Source organism: Heterodontus francisci, chromosome 12 (assembly GCF_036365525.1).
Source record: "Heterodontus francisci isolate sHetFra1 chromosome 12, sHetFra1.hap1, whole genome shotgun sequence".
NCBI classification, from domain to species: Eukaryota; Metazoa; Chordata; class Chondrichthyes; order Heterodontiformes; family Heterodontidae; genus Heterodontus; species Heterodontus francisci.
In genome coordinates, this window is record NC_090382.1 from 112,243,112 (window position 1) to 112,265,411 (window position 22,300).

Genomic DNA, 22,300 nt, shown 5'->3' on the forward strand with positions numbered 1-22,300 from the left:
CCGACCAACAACCACCCATTTATACTAACCCTACAGTAATCCCATATTCCCTATCACCTACCTACACTAGGGGCAATTTACAATGGCCAATTCACCTATCACCTGCAAGTCTTTGGCTGTGGGAAGAAACTGGAGCACCCGGCGAAAACCCACGCAGTCACAGGGAGAACTTGCAAACTCCGCACAGGCAGTACCCAGAATTGAACCCGGGTCCCTAGAGCTTTGAGGCTGCGGTGCTAACCACTGCGCCACTGTGCCGCCCAGTGTTGGGTCGGGGAGCAGCTCCCTTCTCCTGCTGGCCCCCACATACACAAAATGAAAATTATCTGGGCCATTTTCTCAGCTGCTCTGAGGATGGTTAATAAAATTGAGGCTGATGGAACAGGAGGGTGAGTGTTAGCTTGGATAAAAAATTGGCTTAAGGACAGAAAACAGTGGGCCATGGGATATACTAAAGCAAAATACTGCAGCTGCTGGAAATCTGAAACAAGAAAGTTTCAGGTCATGACCCAGTTCTGATGAAAGTCACAATCCTGAAATGTTAACTTTGTTTCCCTCTCCACAGATGCGGCACAGCGGCACAGTGGTTAGCACCGCAGCCTCACAGCTCCAGCGACCCGGGTTCGATTCCGGGTACTGCCTGTGTGGAGTTTGCAAGTTCTCCCTGTGTCTGCGTGGGTTTTCTCCGGGTGCGCCGGTTTCCTCCCACAAGCCAAAAGACTAGCAGGTTGATAAGTAAATTGGCCATTATAAATTGTCACTAGTATAGGTAGGTGGTAGGGAAATATAGGGACAGGTGGGGATGTTTGGTAGGAATATGGGATTAGTGTAGCATTAGTACAAATGGGTGGTTGATGTTTGGCACAGACTCGGTGGGCCGAAGGGCCTGTTTCAGTGCTGTATCTCTAATCTAATCTAAAAAAACCTGCTGAGTATTTCCAGCATTTTCTGCTTATGAGTCATAGTAGATGGTTGTTTTTTCAGACTGGAGGATGGTAGACAGTGGTGTTCCCCAAGGGGATCCCTTTTTTTTGATATATGGATATTGGAATACAGAATAAAATTTCAAAATTTGCCGATGATACCAAACTTGGAGGAGTGGCAGACAGTGAGGATGATACCAATCAACTGCAATAGGACATAGATAGGCTAGCAGAATGGGCAGAGAAGTGGCAGGTGGAATTTAGTACAGAGAAGTGTAGGTGATGCATTTTGCCCGAAGGGATAAGGAGAGGCAATATGGACTTAATGGCACTGTTCTAAAGAGTGTGCAGGAACTGATGAACCTGGAGGTGTATGTGCATAACAACTTTGAAGGTGGCAGGACATATTGAGAGTAGTTAGCACAGCATATGGGATCTTTGGCTTCATAAATAGAGGCGTTGCGTACAAAAACCAGGAAATTATGCTGAACCTTTATAAATCACTGGTTAGGCCACAACGAGAATATTGCATCCAGTTCTGGTCACCACACTTTCGGAAGGATATGCAAGTCATGGAGAGGGTGCAGAGGAGATTTCCCAGAATGGTTCCAGGGATAAAGGGTTTTAGCTACAAGGTTAGGTTGGAGAAGCTGGGGTTGTTCTCCTTGGAGCAAAGGAGATTGAGGGGAGATTTGATAGAGGCGTACAAGAGTATGACAGTTTTTGATAAGGTAGACAAAGAAAAGCTGTTCCCATTAGCTGATGGTACAAGGACTGGGGGTCACAGATCTAAGGTTTTGGGCAAGTGATGCAGGGAGGATGTGAGGAAGAACTTTTTTTACCAGCAAGTGATAGTGACCTGGAACTCACTGCTGACGAGGGCATTGGAAGTGGATACGATGAATGATTTTAAAAGGAAATTGGATTGGCACTTGAGGGAAATAAGCTTTCAGGGCTATGGGGATAGAGCGGGGGAATGGGACTGATTGGATTTCCCTACAGACAGCTAGCATGGATTCAATGGGACTCATGGCCTCTTTCTGTGCCATAATGACTCTATGAGGATGGCTAAGTCGACCGCTCAGTGCCTGGTACAAATGTACAGCTTTATTTGTTTCATGTTAGATTGGCACTGCACCTTGAGATGTTTTACTACATTAAAGGTGCTATATAAATGTAAGTTATTGTTGCTGTTGCAACCATATAAAGAACATGATTCTCCTGTACAACTGTGTGCCTCTTCTATATTAATACAGCTGCTAATAATATGCATACATAACACCAGTACTATACTTGTGTGATAGAAAAAGTAAAGCAGGGAGAGTGCTTTAAAATATGCCAAGGTAGCAGGGCAAGTGTACCACAGATTCATGGTTGGTTTGTCCGGATGCCAGGAAGTTAATCTTTACATTGAGAGTGATCACCTCCTTAAAGAGCTTGTCAGGCCAGGATGGACTTATTCGAGAGGTGTCTAGATGCGGTAAATAAGAAGATTGTAGAATTGGTGTTCTGAGAGGATGAGATGAAATGTACTGAAGAACCACCTTCATTTGAACCTATCTTGTGATACATGAAATACCATGGATTCACAGAATGATACGTCACAGAAGGAGGCCATACAGACCATCATGTGTGTGCTGACTCTTTGAGAAAGCTGTCGAGTTAATCTCCTGCTATTTCCCTACAGCCCAGCAAATGTCTCCTTTGCAAATATATATCTAATGCCCTTTTGAAAGTTATTATTGAATCTGCTTCCACCATCCTTTCAGGCTGTGCATTCCAAATCACAACAGCCCACTGCGTAGAAAATCTTTGTTCATTTTCTTTTTGGAATTTTTGCCACTTACCTTAAATCAATGACCTCTGGTTACTGAGCCTCCAGCTAGTGGAAACAGTTACTCCATCTCTACTCTATAATTTATATGATTCACCAATGTATTTCTGCAATGAGCATTAATGAGACTCTGTGATCAGTTGGCCAGAGGAGCGGTTCAAGTGGGGTGGAATGGACAAGGTCTGCCTTCCTTCGACATATTGCAGTGCCCTACCTTGTCTGGTGCGCATCCAGTATATGGTCAAGGATTGATCAAACCCACCCGACAGAGGTAGGCTGATTCGACTCTCTTTAGAAGGCGAAACATACCTGAATGTCACTGAGTGGGTTACTTATTATCACATGCATTATGTTCACTTTATTGCTTAAAACCTTTCCACTTTTTCTTGTGTTACAATGCACATTTTCCCCCTTTAAATTTGCTATGCTCATTCAAGGTTACTTTTTATTTAATTGTCATGATCCCTTTCCGCAGCAGGTGCTATAATTTCTGCATAACTTCACGAGTTACTTATTTTTGCATTTTATTTCCCTGATTTTTTTATATTTCTCCTCACAACGTTTCCCGCTTCCATGTACCCTCCATCAGCTGGTAGAGACGGGTGGACACTACCACGGACAGCTCCGCGAATGCAGTTGCAGATGACGCTAGGCCCTCACGTACCAGGAACCTTGCGAAGTCAGTATCTCCTCCCCCGAGGTGAGCTTGTCAGCCGAGACTTGGTGAAGCTCATCACCAGGACTTCCCTCCACTTTACTCTCAAAGTTGTTACCTTACTTGGCGGTTCTCGAAAGTTGTTACTGATGATTACTAACGCTGGCTTTTGCACTTGATCTTCTAGCACGTTTTCATTCGGTCTGCAGTCATTGGTCTGCCACCAAGAACCTAACCGTCAATGTGTTCAATGTATGAGGCTGCTCTTGCTGACGTCAGAGCTTTGTATGGTTGCTGCTGCACAAACATTTCTCCGTTTTATTAGTTGCCAAGTTCTTTTATTTCTCCCCGCCTTCCTGAAGATGCCATCCCTTGATGGCAGCCCTCCTTAGCCTTGCTGAAGTGGCTACTCTTCATTTATGAGCTTCAACAATGTGAGTCAGTAGGCTTTTTGACTTTAGCAGGCACCCATGCCTATTGGTTATTGTCCTCGTCTGGTGTTCATGCTTTCCAAAACAAATAACCACAGAGCAATCAGGAATTGTAACCCTGACAGATTTTCTTTTGCTCCCTTACCTATCCAATTGTACTGAGGGTGATTGTAGCATCCCTACAACCCCCCAGCTGAGGTAACTTACTCAACACACACTGGTGACTGAACCTGGGAATTTTGTGTACTCTGTGGCCCAGCATTACAGTAGACAGTGTCCTGAGCCATTGAGGAACTTCCTTACTTTTTACTTGTTATGTTTTTCTCCTCCTGTGTCGTTGTCCTGTGGCTTTCCATTGTCTCACTGTCCTGCTCCAGCTGAACAACAATACAATCCAGGCCACAGATTTCTTCATAATTCTACCATTATAGCATCATAATTCAAGATATGTCTTACAGGAACAGTAGGTTCTCTGATCCCTTGCTGATATTCTATAAACCTTGCCCTATGAAGGGACTCTGCTGCAATGAATTTTAGCCCAGTCCTCCAGCTGTGAACCACTGAAGAGAGCCCATGGGGAACTGCTGAGGTTTTATATTGGTCGAGGATGTAAAACTGGGAGAGTGAGTACTCTGGGTTTGGCAGCTGACCACGCAGTAAGTTTCAGAGTTGGAAACTGGACAATAAGAGGGTGAAACTGATAAATGGCAGTCATGGAAAATGGGTTGCTAGCGAATCAACATCACTTTTTTTACCATTCAGTTCCTCCTTACACTTGACCCTTCTCAGAGTTTAATATTCTGTCATTAGACTACCAGAAAGACACAGGATAGTTTGTCTTTTTCAAAACTTGCAAACATACTAATTGACAGATAGCATTACAGATTCATGATGTTAAAATTATAACTGATAGAAAGTTAATAACCAACAGGCCCAGTACATCCCATGTGTTGTGAAAACATTTATATTTCAGGCAGCTCATTGACTTAGGCTAGGTACCTGTAAATATTTTGTCCCTAAATTATGGACCATGCTTATGTATATTGCAATAATATTTATGTAGTTTAAGTGCATTCTTTCATCTCATATAGTTAAGTCTCTTATCACTAATCTGATGAATTCATTCACACTTAAAGCTTTAACAACATATCACTTTTCCAAAACTTTCTAATTAGTCAACACAAAGATAAATGCTGTATCTGGAGGCAGTGAGATGAAGTCAGTTTTTTATGCATTTACTGAGAGACCAAGGCTAAGGTGATGAGTGTAAGGATAGGCAGGTATAGATTCTTAAATTGAATAAGCTGGTTCACATTATATAGAATTATATAAATCGTTGAGCTAGAGTAGTGTAGGGTTATTTTAGGTTAAAACACACTTTAGACAGATACACAGATTTACCAAGCTGGTCCTTCAGCCAGTAGAGGTGAGGATGAGAATAGAGTGTCAAATGATGAATGGGCTCCACAGCGACAAGCGATTGTCCCTTTTGCAATAAAGGTTGGAAGAGGTAAGGGATTGAAGGCTACAGAGAATTGTAATGGCCACTCATGCATGGAGTAATAAACCTAAAAGTCATGCAGACTGAATGATAGCTCCTGACTTAACCACTAAACAAGCTGAGGCATTAACAGCATGCAAACAAAAGGTAATGACGTATTGGACCCAGTAATTAACCATACAAGTACAAGCTACACTGTTGTACTTCAGGAAATGGGCTGAGCAAAATAAGAAATAAGACAAGTTAAAGAGACTTGATTGACTCCAGTATTCCGATTTTTATAACCTACAATTTGCAGCAGCAAAGAGAAATCAAGTGAAAAATGAGATCTATAATGTAGAGGTCCTGAAAAGGAACAGATTAGAGTAAGAGGAGGATGTGAAAAATTTTGGTTCCAATATTGAAAGGATGCAGGCAGAAAGAACAGTGAATAGAATGGAGTATTTGGAAGAACAAGCACTGAATGTTCAGAGGATCAATGAACAGAGCAATACTGAGAGACAAGAACATTTAAAACCTTTTCCTTTCACTTCTTGGGCCAGATTTGCATCTAGTTCAGAAAAATGGTTGTTTCATCTCTGGCAGCTGTTCAGGGTGTTCGGAAAATAACCTTGGCAGGCCCTTTGCTGGTATTCAGTGAACTGAATTTCCCACAGGATTACAACGGCAGTATAATAAATAAATAGAGTCAATTAGCTCTACATTAACATTTTGAAAAACACAGTCAGTGCCAAGTTAACTTAACTCATTGAGTATTGGTACACAGCAGAGCACAACTCTCTCTTATATTAGCCAACAAGTGATAATGATATTCAGTAAAAAAAAACAATTGCTTTCAGAAACAACAAGCCATCAAATCTCAAAAAAGTTCTGACGATATGTCATCGTCCTGAAACGTTACCTTCCTCTCTCCTCGGATGCTGCCTCACCTGATGAGTGTATCCAACATTTTTGGCAGCTTTGTCCAGCATTATAGGTGTTTCTTCATGGATAATATCCATTCACTGAACCAAAAATGTGAACCTTTTTTTTCAAATTGTCTAAATAAACTGCGATATTGATAGAATAAAGAGATTAGTCAAACAAAATAACATTCTCCCCAAAATAGAACATTCTGGCAATGCACTGCAGGTCAGTCAACATTTGAAAGGGAAGATTTTGTTCACACAAAGGGTGATAGAAGTGTGGACCTCTCTCCACAACAAGCAGTAGATGCTAGTTCAATTAATCATTGTAAACCTGACATTAATAGATTTTTTTTCTAGACAAGGGTATAAAAGGCTATAGAGCCAAGGTGGGTGGATGGAGTGAGGCTACAGATCAACCATGGTCTTATTGAATGGTGGAACAGGCTCAAGATGCTGAATGACCTTCCCCATGTTCCTAAGGTAGAGCATGACCCTTGAACACAACTGTGAGGTCATTGTGTAAAAGCCCAGTTATAGGAATGACTATGACAAGCCAAGACTTGCAAAATAGATCAAACAGGGACAAGAAAGAGTAGAACAGAATTAAATCTACTCCTTTGGCACATGGAGTTTTGACAACTTTCCAACTAAGGAGGAAGCTCAGAACTAAACTGCAGTGCCAATTGGTCTGAGTCAGCGAAGGTCATCAGTTAGACTTCAGTAAATATTCTTTCTAACTAAGTTTTAATGTTTCCTATCAATGTTGACATAGAAGATGCACTTTCCAAAAATGGAGAAAATAGCAAACAGGGGAGAGTGCCTTGATTGGCTTTTCTCCTGTCTCAGGCTCCTCTGACTTAAAGGCAAGTGTCAGCTCTGAGTCAAAAGGTTTTGAGTTCAAACCCCAATCAAGGAACTGAGCAGATAATTTAGTTTAACAGTCCAGTGTAGTGGTGAGTGAATGATACATTGCTGAGGTGCCATTCTTCAGATGAGATATTAAACAGAAGTATGGCCTAGTGGTTCAGGTTGACATTAAAGTTTATGTGATATTATTTGAAGAAAGGCAGAGAGTTCTCTAACTGTCTTAGCCAAACATTGCTCCCTCAACCACCGCCACACAAAAATATAGGTGATCTGGTCACTCATCTCATTGTTGCTTGTGGGACATCGCTGTGTGCAAAATGGCTGCCCCATTTGCCTACATAACAACAGTGATTGTAATTCAGTGTTCGCTTTGCAATGTTTGCGAGGGATGTAATAAGGTACTTTGTAACTGCAAGTTCTTTCTTTTTCTTTCCTTAGCATAGGAACAATGAGGCGAAATGTAGAACTTCAACTGCTGCTCTGGTTGAAATCAGCTAATTCAGCAGAGCCAAGGGACCTTCTGTTCTGAATGGTTCAGTACACATTTGGCAGTATATTTACCCACTAACCCATTGGGAAAAAACTATGATGTACACATATTCCCATTCTGGCAAATGCCTAGGCTCATGAGTGGTGTCCAAAGCTGATCAGACATGTACACAGGACTAAAGGGTAAAGAATTGGTTTGCAGTGGTGCATGAATCAGTTGGTAAGCTCCTCCATGGTTAGTGTTTCGATGAGTTAACTTAGACACATCAGCTGTTCTAGCAGCAGCTTTCGCTAGGTGCAGATACCTGATTCCTGCTCTCCGAGCTGATCCTCCACTGTGTTGCATGTGTGTTCACCAGATTTTTCTTTACTGTGGCACAGGCACCATTAGTATGCATAGGTGGCCTGTACACTTCAGCTGCTTGTCATAAATGATGTTATGAATGGCACTTTGATGGATTACTTCATTTGGTGTCTTTCCAGCACCTAGATGCTGAGAAGTATACTCATGCAATTCCTCTGAGATATCTTAAGATGCTGCCATTCATTATTTGAGAGCACTTGACAGTGGCGGCCGACATAAAATGTCCCAAATCACATCAGCATATCCAGTGCATCTGAGTTACAAAGATTTAATGTCTCTGTAACTATGTTGTGCAATGAATTTGTCTCTATTTTGTGAAAGGATTTTTCTTTGTATTTTGATTTCCATTATTTATTGTTTATTTCTGGCCTCCCCTTCAGGTTCTATGTGAGTCCAAATTCTTTTAGTTGTTTTGTGTAGCAATGTTATAAATGTGCTTGTGAAGATTTCCTCTCTTCGCTATTTCTGGTGAAGTCTTATTATATGGGGTAAATTATCCAACTGATGCTGTTCCCCAACTAATGCGTAATGCATTCATACTAAATCCGTCTGTGCAATCTTTTTTTAACACAGGAATTAACCATTCATAAAAAAAACAGAAAATATACCTCAACACGGTTTGGATTTCATTAAAAATGCCAGAGTCAATCCTTAAAAATGCATTTATAATGTCATTACATCCATGCAAAGAAATTCTTACATCCCCTTTTTCAGGGGAGGAGGGGAAAAATGGGAAGGATAAAAGAAATTAGGAAAATAACCAAATGTGTCATTGTATCATTGTATGTATTAGACACTCAGTGAACCACATCTCAAAAAGTATATCACGTCTATGTGTTGTGAATTATGTATAAAACAAAATCATTGTCATTCTCAATCATTATTCAGCCTCCGATAGATCACAAATTCTTCCAGCAAAACATCAGAAATCTTATCAATCTACCCTGTCTTTTAGCTCACCATCCATTGCCCTTATTCCAATCTGTGAAGCACTTGGGAAAGGTCTTTAAGGTGTATTATAGAAATGCAAATTGTTGTTGTTATCCTTCTTCTTAACTATACGTACCTCCATGGCCTTGCCCTACCAAATCTCAAGTACTTTATCCCCTCCCACACCCTCGACACCTCAATCTCTGGCTTCTTGTGACCCCCCCCCCCCCATTTTCCCATCATTGTTAGCAAAGCCTTCCGATTCCTTGGCCATCATCTCTCACAAGCACACGAACTAGGAGCAGAAGTAGGCTATTTGGCTCCTCGGGCCTGCTCTGCCATTCTATAAGACCATGGCTGATCTGTTTGTGAATTCAACTCCATTTTCCTGCCTACCCCCAAAACCCTTTGACCCCCTTGTTTGTCAAGAATCTGTCTAATCTGCCTTAAAAATATTCAATGACCCTGCCTCCATCGCTCTCTGGGGAAGAGAGTTTAAAGACTTACAACCCTTCGAGGAAAAAAAATTCTCCTCATCACTGTCTTAAATGGGTGCCCCCTTATTTTTAAACTGTATCCCCTAGTTTTAGTCTCTCCCAGAAGGGGAAACATCTTTTCACCATCTACCCTGTCAAGGCCCCTCAGGATCTTATATGTTTTAATAAGATAATTTCTCATCCTTCTAAACTCCAATGAATACAGACCCAACCTCTCCAACCTTTCCTCATAAGGTAACCCTCTCATCCCAGGAATCAGTCGAGTGAACCTTCTGTGAACTGCTTCCAATGCAATTATATCCTTTCTTAAGTAAGGAGACCAAAACTGTACACCACAGTCTAGATGTGGTCTCAACAATGCCCTGTACAACTGTAGCAGAATAGCTCTACTTTTATATTCCATTCCCCCTTGCAATAAACAACAACATTGTATTGGCATCTTAATCATTTGCTGTACATGCATACTAACATTTTGTGTACTCGGACACTCAGATCCCTTTGCATCTCAGAGTACTGCAGTCTCTGTCCATCAAATAATGTGTTTTATATTTTTCTGGCCAAAATGGACAAGTTCACACTTTTTCACATTATACTCCATCTGCCAAATCTTTGCCCACTCACTTAACCTATCAATATCCCTTTGCAGACTCCTTATGTCCTCTTCACAACTTACTCTCCTACCTTTGTGTCATCAGCAAATTTAGCAATCATACATTCTGTCCCTTCTTCCAAGTCATTGGTATAGATTGTAAATAGTTGAGGGCCTAACACTGATATTTGTGGCACTCCACTAGTTACAGCATGCCAACGTGTAAATGACCCATGTATGCCTATTCTCTGTTTCCAGTTAGCTAACCAATTCTCTATCCACACTAATATGTTACCCCCTATACCATGGGCTCTTATTTTGTTTAGTAACCTTTGATGTGGCACCTTGTCAAATGCCTTCTGGAAATCCAAGTTTACCACATCCACAGGTTCCGCTTTATCCACGTTGCTTGTTACTTCCTCAAAGAACTCCAATAAATTAATCAAATGTGATTTCCCTTTCATAAAACCATGTTGACTATGCCTGATTGCATTGGGATCTGCTATAACCTCCTCAATAATAGATGCCAGCATTTTCTCTATGACAGAAGTTAAGCTAACTGGCCTGTAGTCCCCTGCTTTCGGTCTTCTTGAAAGCGGAGTTACATTTGCTATTTTCCAACCTGATGGGACCATTTTCCAACTCACCTTTAAAAAACGTTCTCAAACCCTTCTTTTTAAACAAGCTTTAGATCATTCCTCCTAATCTCTCCCATTATGGTCAGATACTCGATCCCTTATCTACCTGTATCTGTGAAGTGTCTTAGGACGTTTTTTGTGTTAAAATGTCAAACTTAAAGAGCTGTTGTTGTTGTTGTTGTTGTTGTTGTCGTTCCTGCTGTTATGTCATAAAGTTTGAATTGTTTAATATGTCGACCATATTCCCAGATGCACATTTGCAACACAAGTGAAGCTTTAACTTTACATATTTTCTGTTATCTTCTTCACAGAGCTGCATACAAGTGGAGCACGTATCAGTAATTCAAGCGTGGAGTTCAGTGCGCCCCTTATTGGCAGCCTGCATGGTCCATGGGCTGCAAATCAGACACGGTAACCCTACACTTGAATTCCTGATATGCGCTTCAACCTGTGCCTTGAGCACAAAATCATTGCACTAACCCCCTATGCACAATGGCTTTAAAATAATTCTAAGTGTATGCTGGTGTGCTACTGCTTAACCTGCTTCTCTATCTTTTAACAAAGACATTAATCCATTTGAAATAAATGGGTTAAGACTTCTAATAAATTATTGCAATTTCCTTAAGTGGTCTTACATATAAAATAATTTCAAAGCCAAAGAGTTTTAAAGGACTTTATATAGTGAGGTAGTTGTTACCACTTCTTGATTTCCAAATGCTTGGGAAGATGCCACTACAAGCAAGAATAGTGAAGACTATTCTTCCTATAGGTATCTGTATTAAATATTCTTTTGTTACTCCTTTTGAAGTTATTCATTAAGTTCTAGGGATTAATTGAGGTAAGGAGTCAGACCAAAGGTCCTTATGCCAGGATGGGACTAAACCCCAATGGCTCAGTTGGAAAATGTATTATCCAGTGTGCAATTGAGTGACACAGACAAGAAAGATCCCAGATCCAATCCCTGGTCTGTACTGAGTCACATGGGTGGCAGGAGAGATGCTGTACTTCATTGACAATGAGCTATAGAGGAGAAAATCAACTGGGGCTCACATTCCTGATGGTTTTCCTGCTGGAAATGTGCTTCCATGTGCATGGCAGATGAATGGCCTCTTTTGGGAATGCCCCCATAGGTAAACTGTCTGCCAACAATCACTAGATTCACATGTGTCAATTAGGAGGATGCACTAAAGGGCAGCCAGCACCTAGGGAGCATGAGTCAGTGCCTTTAGGAGAGGAAGATGAAGAGGAGAGAAAGATGAAGCGACAAAAAGATTGCAAAAAAAAGTATGACGTAGAATACATGAAAGTTGATTTAAATGCTTTATATATCCTGCCTTTTATTCCACAACTTTAAATTAATCATCACCATCTCATTTATACAATGCTTAATCAAAAGCAATGCTGAGGAATGGAAATCTCCTCGAAGACACAAAACATCAATTGATGTATAAGTTGGAGTTTTGTTCATAAGTACATAAGAAATAAAAGCTAGAATAGGCCTGACAGCCCCTTGAGCCTGCTCTGCCGTTCAAAAAGATCATGCCTGACCTTCTACCTCGACTCCACTTTCCTGTCCTATCCTCATATTCCTTGATTCGCTTAATGTATAAAAACCCATCGCTCTCAGTTTTGAATATACTCACTGACTGAGCGTCCACAGCTCTCTGGGGTAGACTACTCCAAAGCTTCACAACCCTCTAAGTAAAGAAATTTCTCCTCATCTCAGTCTTAAATAGCCGACATTTTATCCTGAGACAGTGACCCCTAGTTCGAGATTCTCCAGCCAAGCGAAACAGCCTTTCAGCATCTACCCTGACAAGCCTTTTAAGGATTTTATATGTTTCAATGAGATTACCTCTCATTCATCTAAACTCCAGAAAATATAGGCCCATTCTACTCAATCTCTCCTCCAGGGACAATCCCAGAAATCAATCCAGTGCATTCCATCAGAAGCAAAATAATTAAAGGATTGGGGCACTGGTATACAGTTCCTTGCCATCAGAAATGTATTTTTCTCAGTGCCCCACCATATGACCCATTTTATTTATTTTATGACTCTCCAATTTAATAGCCCCCTCTGCTACTGAGGCACTGACTCTTGCTGGTGTTTAGTTTGAGCTGTCCTTGATATCTCACCCAAATGACCATTATTCATACATAAGTCTGGAGAAGGAGTGTTGACAGGCAATTCATCCGTCATGCATATCATATCTGAGCCCGATGCTGTCTTTGCCACATCAATGTAAATGCACTTTCCAGCAGGTGTCACTGCATAGTGATCAGGAGTAGAGGCTGCAGTTGAATTTTTTTCCCCTTCCCTTACACAAGGTCACAAGCACCTCTATTGCTACCTTGGTTGACCTCAGCTAACTCAGCATAAAACCAGGGGGTCTTCCTTGTCTGTATGTCAGGTGCATTGTCTCATAAAACATTTCTTCTTTATGCTGCTGAAGACCACACAACAGATGAAGGACTCTGACTCTTCCTACTAAATCCAATCGAAAAGAACTAACCAGAAAACTCTAATATGTAACTCTTCCTTTATTTCTGCATATGTCTTCCATTTGACGAAAGTATGCAAATTAATGAGCAGCTCTTGTGCTGTGAATGAATATCCAGCGGCAGTACGCTGCTTCACAACATGTTCCTGTTGTGTCAAATCTTTCACATAATCCAAACTTGCAAAGAAAATATGTTTTACACTTTGATTTGCAGCGGTGGCAGTGTGTTAATGTAGGAGAGTGTAATCCTCTTTTAAATTGAATATGTTAATATTTGACAGAGCTCTCTCTGCTCTCCTGCAGAAATGATGAGATATTAATCCTTTCATTTGAGAAATATAATCTGAAACATTTGTGTTACCAATTCATGAGCATTAGAGTATCAAGCAAGTCAATTCCCATGCACACACCTACTGGAGACATTTACATAAATTCCATACTAGGAAATAAAAAGGTTGCACTGAAGCAAAACCAAGCTTCACTCTGATCTCAGCTCTCAGTCGCTAGAACCCTAAGATTCAGCCAGATGATAAAGGCCATTTGGCCACTCTTAGTTCATCCATCCACACAGGACCTATAGTCATGTTCCCAACCCACACCCCCACCCAATGTAGCTTCCAGCTGTTACTGAAATGATTCAGAGATCTTGTCCCAACGACCTTAACTCTGCTCCATCGGTAGAACATCACTGGGAGGGCAGTAGAAACACGATTTTCATCTGAAAGTGGGGTAACAATGAATGTGGAGGGGTATTAGCTCCAAGGAAATCGGGTCCAAGTTTTCTTTCAATAGCTGGAGCATGGCTCCTTTTTATAGCTTGGCAAACTGTTTTTGCAGTTAAACTTGTTCGTCTGATGTTCATCATTTTTTGAAAGAAAAAAAGCTTTCACAAACCACTACAGAATGTCTGATGGAATCAGGAATACATTGGGCTGTACACTGCCGGTTTAGAGAATGCTTTCAGACTGCGATGGAAGGAACAGTGCTTAATACTTTATAGAGCATCTTTGAACATCTGGAACTCTACATAGTAAACTGAGTAGGGTTGCTTAAACAGTTTGTCCTTCCCTGACCTTTTATGGGCATTTCCTTTTTTTCAATTGCTTCAAATTTGAAAAATACGACTTGTCACTGACAAGTCATTACCTTGCAGTATTCATAGCCATCTTTCAGATGAGATGTTAAATCAAGAAGCTGTCCGCCTTTCCAGCTGGACATATAATATTCCCTAACACTATTTGAGGAAGGGCAGGAGAGTTCTCTCTGATGTCCTGGTCGACAATTATTGTTGACAAGAAATTATTTGGACATTATGTCATTGCTGCTTGTGAGATCTTGTTAAGCATGACATTGGCGACTATGTTTCCTACATTACAACAGTGACTGCACTGCAAAAGTTTTTGATTGTTTCTAAAATACTTTGCGACACCCTGAAGTCATAAAAGACGCTATGTGAATACAAGTCTTTCTTTTCTTTCTTACACATTTTTGTTAGGGGAAAAAAACATGATCTTCTGAAGTAAACAATAAACAAAATAAAATTTCGGAAAGTTAATTCTGGCCTCAAAACGTACTAGTCAAAAAGATAAAAAGATGTCCAAGATGGTTCTAGGTATCAAAGACCCAAGCCACGTGGGATATTAAGGAAGTCAGGCTTGTTCTGAGGCGGTTTTCTGGGGTGGCTCCACCCCCATCAACCACAAGGCGCTGACACAGGTTGGTGAAATAAAGGGAAGAACTACGCAGAAAAAGGTAGATTTTCTTGTAAAATTCTTCCCATGAAGAGGTAAAAATAAATTGCAAAACTAAGGCACTGTAGAGTTTGGAACAAAGTTGTGCCTCCGAGCACCCAGATACTGGCTTCCTAATCGCAGACTTGGTAATGCTTTCACACAGTGACAAATTAAAGTGCAACACAAAAAAAATCAACTGTGGGCTGCTCTCTAATAAACCTGCTTGAGGTGAAAACAATCATACATTATTATTTAGCACGGGGATAAAAACTGATGTTTTACTCAAAATCTCCTTTTCAGAGATTATCGAGGCGTCTCCAGTTCGGGCGGCTGGAGAGCAGAGCTGGACGCCCAGGCTCGCGGTGAAATTCCCTGCTCACCACCAGGCCACCGACTATTTACACAACGTCTACATTCCCGGGGCCACAACCACACTCTCCGGGAAGTCGACAACTGAGCGTGAAGGAAAGAAATCCTTCATTACTTTTGGGAAGAAGAAAAAGAGCGGTAAATAAAGGGAAGTGGAAGCAGAATGGAATTGAATAGTGAGAATTATAAAATGGAGCTGCATGACTGAAGCACGTTTTAAAAAAAAAATAAATTACTAAATGTCACTTAAAAAAAAAATCACTGGACCAAAGCAGGTCCTTTGCTGCACTAAGTATTAGTTTGAAAGGGAATGGAGTTTTTTTTTATCGCGTTTCCAATGAGCATGTCCAGAGTGCTTCAGTACTTCTCACACTGAACGAGTAACACAAAGGAAAGAATGGCAAACTGCACTAATTGCACATGCTCAGATGTTTAAGATGGTCTATGTGTCTAAAGGTGTTAGACAATTATTCTCCCGGGCAGCCAGAGATTAAGGCAACTTGCCCCAATTTATATGGATGTGATTCTAAGCATCATTGCTGCATGGAACCTGTCAGGAATGCTGTCTCTTCATCAAAAATGCCAGGGAACAAATAAAATTGGTATTAGGCCAGTGTTACAATCTTTTTGTCAGTCCCAAGCATTGGCTTGGCTACGGAAAGATTTCAGAATACTTCAACCTGATATAATATGCCCCCTCCATGACTTCTCACCTGGTAAGCTCCTAATTTCAGTTGTGCTGTCATGACTGATGGGTCTTTGACTAACTTTGCCGCCAAATAGCATTTCTTTGTTGTTTTATGTGTGAACAGCAAGAGGTATGAGAATGTGTTGAATCCCATCAGCACTGTAACCAGAAGTCTGGAGACAGATAAAGACACAAATTTTCGGAGGTTCCCTGGTGAGGAAGAGATAGGCCGCAAATGTCCCTTGGGCCATCCTATGAGGAGCACTGGCACTGGCCATCTTGCTCCATCACATGTCAGCTGAGAATTTAAGTCACTGAGAAATTGTGCCTTTCCTGGAGAAATAAAAGTTTGATCCCCCTCACCACATAATGGAGGGAAATTAAGGAAAACATTTAAAGGAAACCCATTCCCTTCTTTAAACAGCTGTTTCACAAATGCAGGCAGCCACAATTTTAATTCAGTCAACCATTCATTGTGTCGTGTCTCCATTTATTCCATCCAAAATGTCACATAGCCTTACCATAGATTAAGGAACACTTTAAAAGTCGATTTTTTTCATTGTGCATGTTGGCCACACTGAGGGTTATCGCTTGCATTACTTTTTCTGTAATTTATTCACTATTTAACACCCTATATTTAGCTTTAGGAGGGGGTGCGATAGGTCAGAAAACAGAAAAAAGAAACAAGCAAGTGAAAAAAATAATTGAGGCCTGATTTCCTCCATTAATTGAACTGTATCAGGTTTCAGACAGAACTGCCAGGTGGAGTACTAACTAGCAACAACATGTGGCCAAGAACCCATTGTCCATCTCACTCCTTTGGATGATCCAAGGATGGTAGCGATGATGACTATGGGCAGTCACAAGGTCATGGCTTTGAATACCCTACTCGTTGGCCTGAAATAGAAAACGTGATCGGACAAGGCTTCTTAGAGGGAAAGAATGGGCAATAAGAAAGGAGGAAAGAAGAGTATAATGAAATACCAAAAAAAAACAAGATTATAACTGGGGCTAGGGTTGCCACCTTCTGAAGGATCCAAAACTGGACAGGAGGGCGAAATCAGACAAAGCCACAGAGTGGAATCCTGGCTTGCATTCTGAGGTATCCTTTGCTGAAGATGAAAATTCATCAAAAACCTGATAATGCCTCCGCCTCATGAGACATGGAAGTGGAGGAAAAAAACAACAGGCTTTTAGTGTCTGGTTTATAATTTAGAAATTTCATGACTGATTCCTTGGGGTTGATCTCGAGTTCGATTGATAGTGTAAAATGGATGATTGTGAGTCAGCAACCCCTTTTATATCTCTTTTGATTTTTATTTCTGTTGAAGTAAACAGAAATAAACTTTGAAACTGATGTAGAATGCGTTGCCACTTGCTATCATCCATTCTATACTGTTACACAAAGTTAAGATCTACCCCCTAGTCTTTATTATCAACTGACATCAGCACGGACAGTCAATAGAGAGCCTCAGTGCTGTGAGCTCATTGCTGAACAATCACCTGGGCTGTTTGCTCCTCCCTGCAATCCAGAAACCACTAGCAGAAGGTTCACATGGCGAGTAGTCACTGGGACAAGGTACGGGAGGGCTGGCTTCGCCCATGGACCTGCGTAGTCAGAGTCAGTGCCTTCAGGAGAGGAGAAAACTAAGGACAGAAAGAAAGGAAAAAATGGGTCATCCAGTTCAATCTTGGAAAGGTGGTAAACACGAATGGGGCTAAAGTTTAGTGGAACAGGAACTTGAACTATTTAGAGTCTCTAAGTCCTGTCATTTAACTTTATTTAAATGCTAGCGATAACCCTATCACATATTTTCTCTAAGACTGGATCAATCAGCCATTGCTTTGAGAATAAAGCCTTGGTAGCCAGTACAGGAGAGTAGTCTGTAGCTGTTTTAATATTTAGGCATGATGAATGTGTCCTGTGAGTATTGAATATGAATATATCCATATACAAGTATCTGTCTTATTTCTTAGAAAAATTAAAAGACTGAATTAGATCTGGAGACATTGTGAATCTCTTTGTAGTTTTTTGGATGTTTTTTGCTAAAACTTGCTTTATTACAATTATACTGTGTGGTGTTGTAGATTTCTTATACACTGCTTTTTACGTACTATAATCCTACAGTAGTGAAACATAAAGTGGTAGATTCTTTCTTGTGATGTACATGTCTATTTCTGAGGTTCGCTTGCAATTGCCAACATCAGTATAATAGCCTGTATGACACCAAGTGAGTATATTGTGGCCTGTATTTTTCTTCTAAACTAAATTGTTGTAATCCTATTGCGACAATCTTGCTTTCCTTTAATTGCATTAGATTATATTAGTAATGTTTTGCTCTAAATTCAGTCTTTCCATTAAAATTATTCCTTTAATCCAACCAGTGTGTTTGTGTTTTGATATTCAGAGGCAGTTCTTCAATGGGAATGACAAATTCAGTTTTGTAATATGTTACTGAGCTGTGTTATAACCAAGGACATGTAAAATAACACAAGGAGAATTGAAGCAAAGAAAGGCTATTCACCTTGTTCAAACTCTTCCCTCTGATACATGAATTTTCTCAACATAACACCCAACTATTCTTGAGTAACCTCGGTCGTTACTATTTTATCTGGAAGTTCATTCCAAACATTTCTCACTTGTTCAGTATAGAAGTTCTCTCTGATACCTATTTTAAATTTTCTTATCACTAGAATCATAGAATGGTTAGAAGGAGGCCATTCAGTCCATCAAGCCCATGTCAGCTTTCTGCAAGAGCAGTTTAGCTCATTACATTCCCTGTAGGCCTGCAAATCTTTTCCCTTCAGGTGTTTATCCAAGTCCCTTTTGAAAGCCATGATTGAATCTGCCTCCACCGTCCTTTCAAGCAGTGCATTCCAGATTCTAACTGCGTAATGCTAATTTCTATTCATGTTCCCTTTATCCAAATTTCTTGTTTTATGTGAGCTAAATTCAATTAAGCTTTTTTTTAAAGAGGATTGTTGTTTGTAACAAGGAGCTAATGGGGGTCCAATAAATTTTATTTTTCTGAAGGCATTGACTCCTGGCTGGGATAAGTTGCATGGGTGTTGGCTTTCCTCCAATACTTAACAAAGCATCTATTCCTTCTGTGTGTGTATAGGTGGTAAGCTTATAGCATTATGCAGCAACCAAGACTGGTCCTCAACAGGTGCAAAACGCAGAATAACTATCAGGAGCCAGAGCTATGATGTTCCTTTCCCCTTCCCTATCTCGAGAAGCAGGGTTGAGGTAATTTGTAGCACTTCAAAGAGCTGAGATCTGCTAATCGATCTCAAATCAGGGATCAGAGCTTTGACCTTATGGGTTGTGAGTCATAATAATCTTTTATGTCCCTTTTACATTCCAAAATTTCAAAAAGAATCAGTTGTGAAATACTCTGGTGCTTCCTGAACTGTAGAATCTGCTCTTATTACATTGTAAGCCAGATTCCACACCACTGTCTTCAGCATACAATCATACACAGAAGGAGGACATTTGGCCTATCGTGCCTGATTCAGTTGTTTGAAAGAGCTATCCAATTAGTCTTACTGGCCCTGCACATTCCCCATAGCCCAAGGATATATACAAATCCCTTTTGAAAGTTTGAATCTGCTTCCATCACCCTTTCAGGCAGTACATTCCAGATCAGAATAACTCGCTGCGTACAAAACAAATGTAATCTTTTGTTTCAGCGGCTGAGAAGATCATAGTGCTTTCCTGTATAGGTAGGATAAGTTCTGAGTCAGCTATGTCCAGAAAATATATGCGGCACTGCCAGCATCAAACGTTCAGTACTCATTCATCATTTAGGAATCCTGAGGTGCCTTAGAATGTCATTCATTGAAGTGGCTGTCACCTCCTCCACAGGCACTAGCACCATTGCAGGGAACTGCTTCGCACCAGTACTGCAATTGTAGTGTTAAAACAGCCTGAATCTGGTGATAGGTCCTGAACTAACACCAGAGCAAATCAATGTTAACTTACCATTTTTAAGGGCCCAGTTTTGAAGTGTATGTCCATAATTCTGAAGAACCGAAGCAATAAAGCCCAAGGAACATTTCCTGATCACATGAGATCCAACAGTGAATGAAAAAAGCCAACTTTGAAAATATCAACAGAAAATAAAGAAGCATTGCTGTAAGTGCTCAGGGTGACAGGAAACAAATCACATTCTGCTTCATCGCGACTCATTTTGACTGCAGCTTATGTTGACCAGTGGAATTCCTGTTGCCTGATCCAAATATTTAACCACTTGCATTTAGATAGTGCATTTCCATGTCATTGAGAAACCTGAAGTGAAGTGAATGGGACAGAGTCTGTACTTGGCAGATTCAACAAGGGGAGTGGGTGAATGAATCTTGAGTTTTTTAAAAATTCATTCATGGGATGTGGGCGTCACTGGCCAGACCAGCATTTAGTTCCCATCCCTAATTGCCCTTGAGAAGGTGGTGGTGAGCTGCCTTCTTGAACCGCTGCAGTCCATGTGGGGTAGATATACCCACAGTGCTGTTAGGAAGGGAGTTCCAGGATTTTGACCCAGCAACAGTGAAGGAATGGCGATATAGTTCCAAGTCAGGCTGGTGTGTGACTTGGAGGGGAACTTGTACTGAATGCTGCTAGGCAGCCAAAATGGGGCAGCCATTATGCATTGGCAACTGTCATGCAGGCCCCCACTTGCCAAGAATGAGGCATATTAATTTTGCCACATTGAAATTAAATTTCAAATTGTTGCTGGGGAAGAAGAGAAGGCCTGTTACAAGGGGTTGCCAGGCACTTGGCTGTAAAGACATTTTTGCATATTGACAGCGCTTGTAGACAAAGAAGCTATTCCCTGCTCCAATTCAATCTACAAACAGATGTGGTCAGACCAGTTAGACACATGACTAACTGGCTATTGTACAGTTTTGAACTGAGAGTTTGGGCAGAAAGCTGTTTGCTCCTGGATTGAAAAGATCTCTCCTGGCTGGCTCGTCACAGCCTCTCCTGTCTGCTCCCATCTCTTTCTCACGGAACTCTAAAAACCCACTGAAGACACATGAACTCCAAGAGAGAAAAGTCTCCTGCAGTGAACAATGTTTAAGGAGAACACTGGGCCCCAGCGAAAAGCAAGAGCTACCTACAATCAAGGACTCTATAGTGAGCTCAAAGAACCATAAAATCAACTCTTCAGATAATGCTGATAATACTGAAGACCTGTGCTCCAGAACTTGCCGTGCCCCTAGCCAAGCTGTTCTAGTACAGCTACAACACTGACATCTAACTGGCGATATATGGTAAATTGCCCAGGTATGTCCTGTACATTAAAAGCAGGACAAGTCCAACCCGGCCAATTACCTCCCCATCACTCTATTCTCAATCATCAGTAAAGTAATGGAAAGTGTCATCGACAGTGCTATCAAGCGGCACTTGCTTAGCAATAACCTGCTCAGTGAAGCTCAGTTTGGGTTTCACTCGGGCCACTCAGCTCCTGACCTCATTACAGCCTTGGTTCAAACATGAACAAAAGAGCTGAACTCAAAAGGTGAGGTGAGAGTGACTGCCCTTGACATCAAGGCAGTATTTGACCGAGTATGGCATCAACGAGCCCTAACAAAACTGAAGTCAAAGGGAATCAGGGGGGAAACTCTCCACTAGTTGGAATCATACCTCGTGCAAAGGAAGATGGTTGTGGTTGTTGGAGGTCAATCATCTCAGTTCCAGGACATCACTGCAGAAGTTCCTCAGGGTAGTGTCCCAGGCCCAACCATCTTCAGCTGCTTCCACAATGACCTTCCTTCAGTCATAAGGTCAGAAGTGGGAATGTTCGCTGATGATTGCATAATGTTCAGCACCATTCACGACTCCTCAGATACTGAGGCTGTCCGTGCAGAAATGCAGCAAGACCTGAACAATATCCAGACTTGGGCTGATAGGTGGCAAGTAACATTCGCGCCACACAAGTGCCAGGCAATGACCATCTCCAGCAAGAGAGAATGTAACCATCTCCCCTTGACATTCAATAGCATTATGTTTGCTGAATCCCCCACTATCAACATCCCAGGAGTTACCATTGAACAGAAACTGAACTGGAGTAGCCATATAAATACTGTGGCTACAAGAGCAGGTCAGAAGCTAGGAATCCTGAGGCGAGTAACTCACCTCCTGACTCCCCAAAGCCTGTCCACCATCTACAAGGCACAAGTCAGGAGTGTGATGCAATACTGTCTACTTGCCTGGATGAGTGCAGCTCCAACAACACTCAAGAAGCTCAACACCATCCAGGACAAAGCAGCCCGCTTGATTGGCACCTCATCTACAAACATTCACTCCCTTCACCACCGACGCACAGGGACAGCAGATAGTGCAGCAACACAACAGAGCTTAGACAGCACCTTCCAAACCC

The 22,300-nt window shown here is 41.3% G+C and overlaps 1 protein-coding gene across 1 annotated transcript in view; it reads left to right on the forward strand.

Annotated features, from left to right (window-relative positions):
• Positions 1 to 18,298, forward strand: part of LOC137375753 (uncharacterized) — a 181,435-nt gene extending 163,137 nt beyond the window's left edge. The window contains exons 6-8 of the mRNA XM_068043142.1: positions 3,347 to 3,457; positions 10,938 to 11,037; positions 15,161 to 18,298. Of these exons, the coding sequence (XP_067899243.1) occupies positions 3,347 to 3,457; positions 10,938 to 11,037; positions 15,161 to 15,317 (368 nt within the window). The 3' untranslated portion in view covers positions 15,318 to 18,298. The remainder of the gene's footprint in view (positions 1 to 3,346; positions 3,458 to 10,937; positions 11,038 to 15,160) is intronic.
• The last annotated feature ends 4,002 nt before the right edge of the window (positions 18,299 to 22,300 follow it).